Raw genomic sequence first — 12,976 nt, 5'->3', positions numbered from 1 at the left:
TCACTGAGTGGACAGTTGCCTTTAAGTTTGCTAGCAATTCTTCATTACATTAATACAATAATCGTTAAATAATCACGATGAACATTTGGAAAGTGGATACTGATAATTTTGCATAATGTTTTTACAACATAAACAGTAAGGGTTTATAACAACCTTTACTTCGAATGTACCAACTCTGTTTTTTTTTTTAATAAAAAGTATAAACTGTTTTTTTATAACACTTGTACTTTTATCCACTCTGCAACTAAGTTATACTAAGTTATAAGTTTCTGTTATTTTTTGCTGGTGTTCCGAGAAAAAGGTATCAACCATCTATATAAATATTAGCTTTATGTTAAATTGGTACAGTTATTCTCCTGCTATTAATTTATTTGCATCGCAATTCGAAAAGAAGCAAGACAAACGATCTTTATCAGACCACTTAGCTAGTGTTATCGTCAGAATATTTTTATCTGCCACATTGTTCCGTCGCGAAAGTGTCAGTCTTTAAAAGTCAGCAACGCGAATTAGATTGCTACAGTTTTAGCGCAGTTCCAGTTTCGCCTTTTTCGTCAGTGAGAACCTGAAGTAGCTGGAGCTCGGGTAAGTAAACATAAGTCTGTGTAGATTTATAACCACACATCAAATGCAATCAGCATTTGATTTATTTTAGTACATACCTGGCGTCTTTTGTTCAGTGTACAACGGAATAAATTGCGCCTATTTCACTTACTTATAGTCCTGAGAACCGCAATCCCCTCCATACTTTGCCCATACTTTGAAGTGTGCCCAGCCTTCCATATCTTTATAAGAATCTGTATGTTGATGGTGACCGTCATCGACTATGTCATTCCTGTTCCTAGATGCATCGTCATTTTTTCCACTCAACAGATCTTCGAGGTGCTCCTTCCATCTAGACCTGTGCGCCGCCGCCGCCGACAGTTTTTGCCCCACGCCGACGCCGACGCCGATATCGGCGGCGCGCCATACGCCGATGTTTGTCACGCCGCCGATTTTCATTTTTCACGCCGGTGATCAGGGCGCGAATCAAATTTTGTTTACATTAAGTTGAGATAAAATACTAAAACTATTTCGAAAATTTCTCTAAAATTCCAATCAAAGAATTTTCCAGAAGTTCCTTAAGAGATTCCTTCAGGAGTTTCTTCAAAGATGTCTCCAGTAGTTCCTTCAGAGATTCAGGGATGCCTCTAGGAGTTTCAACACGCATTTTTTTTTTCAGAAGATCTCTCAGGAAGGTCTCGACAGGAGTACGATCAGATTTTTTTCAGGTGGTTTCAGGGATTCCTCCTATAAATATATCCGAGATTCATCCAGAAGATTCATAAGGGGATCCAATAGGAGGCCCTTCAGAGATTAGTCAGAGAGTTTCTCCAGAGATTTCTTCGGAAATTCCTTCAGGAATTCATACAGGAGTTTCTTCAGGAATTAGTCCAGAAGTTTCTTCAGAGATTCCTCTAGGAGATCTCTCAGGAATTCCTCTAGAACTCCAACAACGGGTTTCTCCTGGCGTTCTGTATTCTTCAGAAATCACTCCAAGAGTTCCATCAAGGGTTCCTTCAGGAAATCCTTTCTGGAATTTTTTCAACAATCCCTCCTGAAATTCCTATCGGTATGCCTCATGGAAATTTTTCAGAAATCCTTCCAGGAGCTCTTTTAGGGATTTATCTAGGATTTCCTTCAGATATTTCTATAGAAGTTTCTCCATAGATTAAGTCATGAACATTTTCAAGGATTCATGCAGTATAGTAGTTCCTTCAAGAAATGCTCCAAAAGTTCCTTCGGTGAGCTCTTCAGGAGTTCCTTCAGGGATCTCTTCAACAATTCCAGGAGGATTCAGGAATTCCTCCAGGTGTTCATTAGGAATTCCTTCAGAGGTTCTTTAAGCTATTTCAACAGAAATTCGCTCGGGTATTCTTTCAGAAGTCCCTTCAGAGATTTTTTCAGGAGGATTCATAGATGCCTCCTGGAGATCCATCAAAAGTTCCGTTAGAAGTTCTTTCAGGAAGAAGGTCCTAGAAATTAGTCTAGGAGTTCCTGCAGGGATTCCTTTTGAAGTTCCTTTAAAAATTTTACTTTGTAATGGCTTTTCCAGTTTTGATACATTTAAAATACAGCTATTATTATATCTTGTCCGACGTTTCGGTTACATTTGGTACCTTCCTCAGGACTCAATTATTGCCGATTTTTCGTCCAGTGTTGTTCTGTCGAACAGCAGTTAACGATTTTTGGATTCGACTGCGATAGAATTTAACTTTGAAATGGTTTATCTAGTCTTGACGTTCGAAATCTAGACTTGACAAAATTCGAATACAGCTATTTTATTAAGTTATTTTAGACATTCATACAGGAGTTCTTACAGAAATAAGTCCAAGAGTTCCTTCATAGATTCCACCAGGAGTTTCCGGTATTCATGAAGATGTTTCTTCAGAGGTTTCTCCTGAATTTCTTCAGGGATTCCTTCAGATGTTCATTCAGATTCCTTTAGGATAACCTTAGGGGATTCCTCGAGAAATTCATTTAGGAATTCGTCCATGAGTTCTTCAAGGGATCGCTCTTGGAGTTCTTTCTGAGATTTTTCCAGGTGGACTTACGGATGCACCAGGAGTTATATCAGAGATTTCTTACAGGAGTTCTTTCAGGGAATCTTGTTAAAGTTCCTTCGAGAATAACCTTAGGAATATAATCAGGCATATCTCCAGGATATTCAGGGCCGGATCTAAGGGGGGCCCGGGGGGCCCGGGCAAAAACCATTTTTGGTTGCTAACATTAGCTTTATTTTTCATATTGCTCAAGTACTGTTCAAAAATAAGGAAAAATATTTTTGGTCATCTCTCCGAGGGGCCTCCACATCCGCTTGGGCCCCGGGCCCCCACAATCCTTAATCCAGGCCTGAGGATATTATTGTGGGATCTCTCATGGAGAATTCCTCAAGCATTTCGTTCTGGAATTCCTCCAGGAATTCTTTCGGGGATTCCTCCTGACAATCTTTCGGGGATTCCTCCTACAACTCCTGCAGGGATCCCTCTACCCAGAAAGATTCCTTCGGGAGATTCCGCTGAAAATCCTATCAAGAATTCCACCTGGAACTCCTTCGGAGATTGCTACCGGAATTCTTTCGGGGATTCCCCCTGGCATTCCTGCAGCAATTTCCCCTGCAATTTCTTCGGTGATTCCTCATGGACTTCCTCCGAGCATTCCTCCTGAAATTTCTACGGAAATTCCTCCTGGAATTTGTTTGGAGATTCTTCAAAGAAATTATTCGGAAATTCCTCCGGGAATTATTTCGAAGACTCCTCTTGGAATTCCTACAGGGATTCTTCCTAGATTTCCTTCAGGGGTTTTCCTAGAATTTCTTCTGAAATTCTTTCAAGGATTCCTCCTAATATTCCGTCGTGGATTTCTCCTGAACTGCCTTTGGGGATTCCTCCTGGAATTCCTTCGAAGATACTACTTAAATATCCTTCTTGGAATTCTTCCTGGGTTTCTCGTACAATTTCTTCGGGGGTCTCTCCTAGAGTTCCTTCAGGAAATCTTCCTTAAATTCTTTTGGAGATTTCTTCTGGAATTCCTTCGAGGATTCATCCTAGACTTACATCATGGATTCCACCAGAAATTCTTTCAGAGTTTTCATTTGATACTCCGTCGTGGAGTTCCCCTGGAATTTCTTCAGAGTTTCCTCCTGGAATTTCTTTAATAACACAGCGTCACATTTTTTTGTCTGAAGAGCAAACTTATGTGTCTCCGAAGGTTTTTGGGCCGCTGAATCCGAATCCGGGCTCAGATTTACTCTAACACGTCACAATTTTGAGCTATACCTCAATTTATAGGGCGAAATATGCGATTTTGGGCTTTTTTGACTGCAAGCCATTAAGCTTGGAATAATTTTTTTTAAGCAATTAAAAGGTTAATTGGTCAATTAACATCTAAATTAACGACTCATGCAAAATATTTCGTTTTACCTAATCAAATTTAATAGATTTAGTCATTTTATGTTAGTATGAAAACTTGCATGCAACTTTTGGAGGATGACTTGTATGGGAAATATCGTACCTAACATAAATCGCTTAAAAATATCAAATTCGATTTGGTAAAACAAAATATTTTGCATGAGTCGTTAATTTAGATGTTAATTGACCAAATAACCTTTTGATTTCCTCAAAAAAATATTTCCTTGCATATTGGCTTGCAGTCAAAAAACCCCAAAATCGCATATATTGCCCTATAAATTGAGGTATAGCTCAAAATTGTGACGTGTTAGAGCAAATCTGAGCCCGGATTCGGATTCAGCGGCCCAAAATCCTTCAGAGACACATAAGTTTGCTCTTGAGACAGACAAAAAGTTAATTTTTGTTACGCTGTGTAATTTCTCTTAGAACTCCTCCTGGATTCCTCCCGGATTTCCTCATGGAATTAAAGTTCCTTCGGAATTCCTTCGGGAATTCCTTCAGAAATAACTCCTGGAGTTCCTATGGGGATTCCTCTTGGAAATCAAACGAGGATTTCGGTTTGAAACCCTTCGGGGATTCCTCCTAGAGTTCCTTCGGAAATTCCTCCTGAACTTCTTTCAAATTCTTCGGAACAGAGATGCCAGATATACAGATTTTTGACCTTCTTTACATACAAGATACAGAGTACAGGAAAATACAGATTTTTAAAATATGATACAGATTTCTCCAGAAAGCACAGAATTTGAAGTTATTTTCCATAAATTTAATGAAAACTTTATAAATAGCTGCGTAAACATTAAATAATTTATGAAAATTTGTACATTTTCACACAAGTTTTAGAAAAAAATATCAGTAAAAATTAAAACACGTCAAAAAGTAGTACTGTATTGATACAGATTTTTGATAAAAATAATCTGGCATCACTGCTTCGGAGATTCCTCATGGAATTCCTCCTAGAATTTCTTCGGGGTTACCTTCGGTGAGTCCTTCTAGAATTCCTTCGGGGATTCCTTTCTGAGTTCTCCTGGATTTTTTTCGGGGATTCATCTTGGAATTCCTTCGGTCCTCTTAGATTTTTTTTTAGGAATTTCTCCCGGAATTTATTTATTATTATCCATTTATTACGTAAGGCAATTTTCTCGAATTTTTGACACCTGCACACCTCCCCCCCTTGTAAAATTTTTGGTATGAAACTCCAAATATTTTTGTATGGAGCCAAACCCAAACTCTTGGGTATATTTCGTTGGTTCGTCCTCACAATTTTTCGGGGATTATTTCTTGAATCCTCCTTGAAATTCCCACTGAAATTATTTTAAGGATCTTTGCTGGAATTTCCTTGATGTACTGCTTGAATTCCTTTGAGATACGCGTAGGTATTCTTTCTGAATTTTATTTTGGAATTCCTGCGGGAATTCCTCACAGAGTTCTTTCGGGGATTTCTTCAGGGTTGTGAAGAATTAGCCTAAGTTAAAATTCACGAATAAAAAGAAATAAAAAAAAGATTTCTTCAGGGATTCCTCCTGTACTTCCTTCGGGGTTTCCTCTTGAAACTCCTTCGAGGATTCCGCTTGGAGTTCCTTCGGAGATTCCTCCCGGAATTCCTTAAGGGGTTCCCCCTGGGAGTCTTGAAGGAATTTCTTCTGGAATTCTGTCGGGTATACCTCCTGGACTTCGATTGGGGATTTCTCCTGGCATTCATTCTGGAATTCCTTCGAGGATTTCTCCTGAATTTCCTTCGAGGATTCCTCCTAAAATTTCTCCGGGGATTCCTCCTGCACTTTTTTCAGGGATTACTCCTGGACTTTAACGAGGATTCCTCCTGTTTTTTTCAGAGATTTCTCCTGGAATTCCTTTGAGGTTTGCTCCTAGAATTCCTTTTGGGGTTTCACTTCAAATTTCTTCGGAGATTTCTCCTAGAAGTTCTTCGAGGTTTCCTCTTGGAATTCTTTCGGCAATTCCTCTTAGAAATCCCTCAGGGATTTCTCCTGGAATTCCTTCAGAGATTCCTCTTAGATATTTTCCTTGATTACTCTTAGAAATCCTTAAGGAATTCTTTTTCGAATTCACTTTGAAATTCCCACTGGAATACTTCCGAGGATTCTTTCTGGAAATCCTTTGGGGATTCCTGCTTTAACTCTTTTGGGGAATCCTCTAGGAATTCCTTCGGGAATTCTTCATAAGTTTTTTTTTTCCAGTGATGTCTCTAAGAGAGATTCTTGAACTGATTATCAGTGATTTCAGCAGAAGTTTCTTAAGGGTTTCATACGGCAGCTCTTGCAGAGATTATTGCAGTAGTTTATTCATGGATTCATTCAGGACATTCTTTAAGGCTCCTCCTGGAATTCTTTTGGAAATCATTCGAGGATTCCTTGAAAATAGTGCGACCTTATTATCAAATGTGATAGCTTCTGAAGGTTCTAAGAAAACAAAATAAAAACGGTAGCAAAATCTATATTTTTGCCCTTAATTTGCAATGGAGTAATGCAACATGCACTAATACGGATACTGGTAATTTCACAATAGGTCTAATTACTGGGCACAGTGATGGACCCGAACAGGAATAAAAAAAAGGTGTTCATTCAGACGTAAGGTTATAATACACAGGGTCAAATATTTGACAAATGAACTCAAGAAAAAACATCTGTTTGGCACTAATGAAACAAACAAGATGTTTGAGCATTGTTTTTTTTTAATCAAATACTTTATCCTGTGTATTGCGACATTTGCACCCATTTAGACTCGGCCCAAATTCATTATTATCACAGTCGAATTTCGCACACGACTTCACAGCGCCTGTACGTAGGCAAGTTCGTTTGAGTTCATTGCAGCGTCGTCAGATGCACATCAGGTAAACAAAATAAGTTTGATTAATGTGAAATGTCGCTGGGAAATGATAATCCAGTGGATTTTCAGAAGTCTAAATAATAACGGGAAACCCAATACTGACATAATAATAATTCATGTCATAAATGGTCATGAAAAAGCAAAAACTGAACTACAGCGTAGAGACAACTTCTTTGTTTCGCCAATGTTGACATTACGGTCAAATTTTTGTCACGCCGATTCGCGCCGCCGCCGCCGAAAGCTGCCACCGGCGTGACGCCGATGACGCCGCCGCCGCCGGCCAAAAATGGCCCTCACGCCGCCGCCGAGCAAAATAAAGTCGGCGCACAGGTCTATTCCATCTGGCTTGTACCATTTCTTCGTCTGTCAGAAAATGTCCTCACGGTCATTGCACAGCACATGGTGAGCACAGGCGCAGTCCTGTACCGCTCGCTATTTCTGATTGGATGAAACCTGCGCATATCGTTCCTATTCATGCTTTTTTGTGCTTTAGTAATAACATTCTCTTCGTGTTGCCGTTTTTTTTTGTTGCGATGGATTTGTTGCTCTTCTGCTCTTGCCACCCTGAACCATTTTCTGTTGAGCTAGAAACTGTTTCGGTAAAAATTGGCTGTTTAAACATTTCATATCATGAGACTTGTGCGGATCAATGCTAGATAACCCGCTAATCAGAGCTAACGTAGAGCCATGAAATGGAGAAAAAGAAAGTAGAATTGCTTTTTGAAATAAAAATTCAAAATTTTCTCTTCTACTATTTGTTTCAGATCACGAATCCGGCTAAATCGTGAACGATGGTGTACCCAATCATCAACCAGTCATTGAACCATTCTGAAGACGTAAGCGATAGGACGAACTCGTTGGACATGGGGAAAATAAAGTCTAACATTCTTTCGTTTTACCACTGGAGTTCTTCTGGAACGTCATGCAAACCTGTCTCCAGTTTAAAAACAATATTACCAAACCCTGTACAGTTTATCATTTGGTTGGTTGTTCTATCATTGTGCTATTGCAATGCCTCGGCCATCCCGGATGCTGATCCTCGAGTTGAACGTGCTGCTCCTAGTAATTTAACGCTCAAGGTAAATGCAGTCCAAACGGAGATGAATCGGCTTATTGAGGCGCTGTCAAGCCCTTCCAGTCCACCGGTGCTTAATAGTTTAGCACCTCCTGAAAGAGAAAATGCCCCAGGAGATGGTGGTTTCACGCGACCTCCCCCAGGCACTACAGTAACTAAACTCGAGAACGAAATGAAGAAGATGAAAGAAGATATCGATAAATTGCTGCAATCGGCAAACATAACAGCTGAAGATAAAGAGCGTCTCTCAGGTTTGGAAGACACCGTAAAAAAATTGCAAAAACTTATAGATGACCAACGGGTGCAATTGGAACAGAAAATTGAGAACTTACAAAGCCTTGTAGAAGTTTTGTTGGCAACTATTAATACACTTAGAATCGAACTCGATGACATTAAGCGCAAGGCTTTGCTAGAGGAGGAAGATAAAAAACTTCGAAGGCTGCCATCGGAGTGCATCGAGGCCATAAAGAGTCACGATTTTACCACTGCTGCCAGTAAGCTTCAGCAAATAGAGAAGGACTCCACGATCAATATGATCGTTAACAGTGTGTACGATCATCACGTGAGTAACTTCGATTTGATACTACAGTTCGCAGAAGTCGTCAATGTGAAACAAAGAAGCTTCTTGGTTTACAAAGCCTTGGGTTATGAAATGGAAATTAATGAACATAGAGACCCGATAAAAATGATTGAATTGATAAAAAGGTTAAGAAATGTGATCATTAACAACCAAAGTACTTCAGCTCAAACAAAAAGGGATGCTCAATCATTTGAAAATAGTTTGCAAAATTCGATTAAAATTGTGTCAAAAGAAAAATTGAAACACGCTCTGTTGAATGATGTGTATGAGACAAATGATATAAAAATACTTTCCAACAGCGTTTATGGCATCAGTGGTAAGTTATTCGGAAGTTTGATTACTGAAGTTGTCAACGAAGTTTACGGAAGAATGGATACCAAAAAGTTGTTGAAATATCTAAGTAATCATAACTACATTCAGCAATCTATTCCTGGTTATGCTGCAGTATTCAATAAGATAAGAAGGTCAAATAACGACGCATTGTTCAATATTGCTTACTACATCAAAAATGCTATTACAGCACCAACCTACGCTAGTCTTGATTCAGAAAATAAATCAACCCTAGATCAAATTAAGAATTCGTTACCAAAGTCAGTAAGGAACGCAGCGTTTGCAACAAAAGTCTGCATAGAGAACAAAAAATACCCGAAGAACTTGTTTGCTTCCGGAAAGTACCTTCACGATGGGCCAAGGCGAATGGTGTTCACCTGGATGCCAAACAACAAAAGGGAAGATCGAGCCAATGAAGACAAATGGAATCTCATTCGAACCGGTGATAGTTTTTACTTCTTCAACGTGGCTCACAGGGAATACATGTACTCTCCCAGCGAGTACAAGGATTTCAAAGAAGGTAACGACAGGCGCAAAGTGTTCACCTGGACCGCAGGTAACCCGTTCGAAAGCTGCAAGTGGAATATGGAACCCGTCGGGGACGACGTGTACATCAAGAGCGTGGTTCGATCGGAATATTTGTACACGTCGAATAGGTACAAGCACAAGAAGGTGAATCAGAAAATTTTCACATGGATTCCGGGCGGGCCAGTGGGCAATGGAGTGTGGACTATTGTAGATTGCAGTAATGCTTAAAGTTCTTTTTGCAAAAAAATTTTTTTACACACAATATATGTTAATAGAAAATAAAGCTTGTATGGATCGACAGAAATTCTTAACTGTGAACTTTTAGTGGCTACGCAGTCTTTATTCCTAAAACGGGTTTATCATTTACCCAAACGTTTCGGCACTTAGGGATGGTGCCGTCATCAGGGGGAAAATAAAAAACTAGAGACAAAGAAAGAAAAGAACATTACTTTCCCTCTGAATTGGCATTAACCCATTTTAAGAATAAAGACTGCGTATCCACTACTGGTGTTTTTTTAAATATTCGTTCAATCAGAGGGGGCGGAGGGTGACGTGCCCCCCTGGCCACCTGTTTTTTTTAAATTGGAGCTAACTTAAAGATCCTCAATAATTCAGAGTTCCAGAAAAAAATATCTCAAGAAATAAACCATATTATTACAGTGGTTTTTCGATTTTGTCACGGTTCTATTTAATCACGCTCCATTATATCACTCTCGATTTTAGCACGGTATTTTTTTTCGATTATATCACGTTATGATAATTGATAGAAAGCATATATTCCAATCAAGGCAAGACAAATGAATCGTCATGGAGTATGATACATTGCACATTAGTAGAGTAATGCGAGGCAAAGTTCGCACCTAACAATCTCCACAACATAGGGGGGGAGTGGTAAGACGGACATGCTTAGGAAACACTCTATTTTGACAGTGTAAACAATGAGATCAGGCCAAACATTTCTAAAGGTCCAATCTGGGAGTGTAGAATTAACATTTAAGTTAAAATACACATAAATAAAAATGAAAAAAAAGGTCCAATCTGCAGAAGAGAGGCTCTCTTTGGGTTCCCTCTCTTTCGTTAATATCTCAGCTGTTTATTTGAATTATGATTGTCTCCTTGCATAGAACGATGGTCAAAACAATCGTCTTTTGATTAGTACTGCAAAAGTAGTTGAAAAGTGTATCATTACATTGTAATAATTGAAAGAAAGTGAACAAAGAGAGCCTCTCAAATGCAGATAGGACCTATTGAAATGTTTGGCCTGAGATAATTTAAATTTTACCTCAATACTATTTACTTCAACTAAGGTACTTTACAGTCTGCAAGTCGATTTTACAATAAAATTTGATTTTCCATGACTTTTGAGATATTTAAAAAGTGATCTCCAAATGTATGTTTTTCAACAGTGTGGGTAAGACGGACCGGTAGGGTGGGTAAGTTTACAGAACAGAACAGAAGTTTACATGACATGTCATGTAAATCTCATGAAAAATCATGTAAACTTCCATTATATATTATGTAATTCAGCATGTCTCAGAAATTTTACATGACATATAACACAAATTTACATGCTATATCATGTAAACCATCATAACTGGAAGTTGACCAGACAAAAATGAAGTTTTACATGTGTGTAGTCAGTGGTCCGTCTTACCCACCCGGTCCGTCTTACCCCCACCCCCCTAACTATTGAACGAAAAGTTAATACTATAGTTTTCCTTCCCAACTGGAACAGTGCCTGGCTCTCAGCTTATTTCATAAATGCTTCCCCAACTATAAACGAAGAACTTTTCTTTCCAGCGGGATAATTCCTTTTTTTTTATTTGGAGCAGGATGAAGCTTAATTATCGGCTGTTGCGTTTTTACATTTTCAAAATATTTATCAAACAAACAGAATGCAGTATACAGTATACAGAATTGCCGAGCGATTTAATTGAATGAAAACTTCCCCCGGGCTCCACTTTATCCGAAGTCTAAGTGAATTTCACCTATGGTACGATTAATATCTATCCGAACTTTGAGTAATAAGTTCCAAACATGTTCGGAACAGGACATTCCATCCCAGACAACCAGTAATCGTATAAGATGTTGCATAAGATGATAAAGTGGAGGCCATATGTGTACATGCCTCCATTTAGACGCATGTAATATGTACGCATATCGCCTCCACTTTATCATCTTATTCAATATATTATACGATCACTGGTTGACTGGGATGTTGTTGTCCAGCTGAACTATATTTTTACTTTAAAAGCACGCAAAATTCCAATATGAGTTCGCTTAACACTTGATTGAACTCTGTTCTTAAAGTTCTTTCGGAACTTGTTTTGGACATTGAGGTCGAAACCAAAGCTTGTATTGTACTTTCAAGTTCATAAGCAAAATATGTATAATAGACTGGGTCAACAAAGTCGATTTTTTGGAACAAGGTTTTTCGATTTCTTTTAGCGTCCAAAACAACTGTGCAAAATTTGGGAGTGATTGGTTGCTTCCCCGTATTCCGCATGGCGATTGAAATTTGTATGGGATTTAGTATGGGAAAAGTTACTTTTTCGCATTTTTCTCATAAATTGGAATTTTTCGTCTAAAACGATCTTACTAATGACGTACAAGTATAGCCTAGGATATTCCGAAAAACTTTGCCGAAGACCGCAAAGTGATCCGACACTTGTGAAAAAAGTTATTACGTACAGAGTGCTCGGTGGTGCTTAACATTTAACATGTAAAGGAATAACATCAATAATAAAACCTCAATTTTTGGCCTAATCCTAATAAACCAACACAATAAACGGACCGTAATGTAGACGGTTCAACAATACCGCATACTGTTCAAATTGTATCCCGAATGGGTGGTTAAGCAAATCTTATGGTTATCGTTTATGCGGGAAGTTACCTAGGCTATACTTTAACTTTATTACTTACATGGTACATATTAGACAAAATAATTCAACTTATGAATAAAATGCAAAAAAGTATGTTTTCCCATACTAACTTCCATACAAATTTCAATCGCATTGCGGAATACGGGGACGCAACCAAACGCTCCCAAATTTTGCACAGTTTTTTTTTGGTCGCCAATATAGATTGAAAAAAGCTTTGTTCCGGGTTGATACGATCAAATTTAAAGTTTCTCCATACATCGTTGACCCACTCTAATGTATAACTTTTCGGAGCGAAACCAGAATGGAACCATACATGAACTTCTGAGTTCGCTCTTCAAGTGAAATTCGAACATTTGGTTGCTTGGGTACGAGCTGAAATTGTGACTTACCTAATAAAAATGTCTGCTTTACGCAGTATTATGCTTGTCAGAAATATGGGCGTTGGGTGACAAGCATAAAATGTAATATGCTGTAATATGTACATAGTTTAGAATTGAAAAAAAAATATAACAAGATTAATAATACAGTAGACGTTCGATAACTGCAACATGTTGTTTACATTTCACTTAGCGCACGAAATCCGATAACTGCAACGACTGACAGATGTCAGCAAGTTGTCAACCGACAATAAAAAACCGTGAACGTGATCCGACTGTTGATTTGGGCTAACATGGCGCACCATTTAAACGTTTGGCAGTGCGATAATTGCAAATTTGTTGCACTTACCGGACTTGCATTTAAAGAATATTGCAAAAATAAACCGTTTGCAACGTCTACTGTACTGTGTTTG

General features: G+C 38.6%; 1 protein-coding gene across 1 annotated transcript; it reads left to right on the top strand.

Annotated features, from left to right (window-relative positions):
- The first annotated feature begins 368 nt into the window (after window positions 1-368).
- Window positions 369-9,608, top strand: LOC109622612 (uncharacterized). Its single transcript, XM_020077009.3, has 2 exons — window positions 369-582; window positions 7,556-9,608. The coding sequence occupies exon 2, from the start codon at window positions 7,583-7,585 to the stop codon at window positions 9,530-9,532; it is 1,950 nt and encodes a 649-aa protein (XP_019932568.3). The 5' UTR covers window positions 369-582; window positions 7,556-7,582; the 3' UTR covers window positions 9,533-9,608.
- The last annotated feature ends 3,368 nt before the right edge of the window (window positions 9,609-12,976 follow it).

This window comes from Aedes albopictus, chromosome 2 (assembly GCF_035046485.1).
Source record: "Aedes albopictus strain Foshan chromosome 2, AalbF5, whole genome shotgun sequence".
In the NCBI taxonomy this organism is placed as follows: domain Eukaryota; kingdom Metazoa; phylum Arthropoda; class Insecta; order Diptera; family Culicidae; genus Aedes; species Aedes albopictus.
Note: the sequence above shows the minus strand (reverse complement) of the source record. Positions and strands in the feature narration are given on the sequence as shown.

Coding starts and splice junctions, on each gene's coding strand:
- LOC109622612 (XM_020077009.3), top strand. CDS start 7,583: ATGGTGTACCCAATCATCAACCAGTCATTGAACCATTCTGAAGACGTA.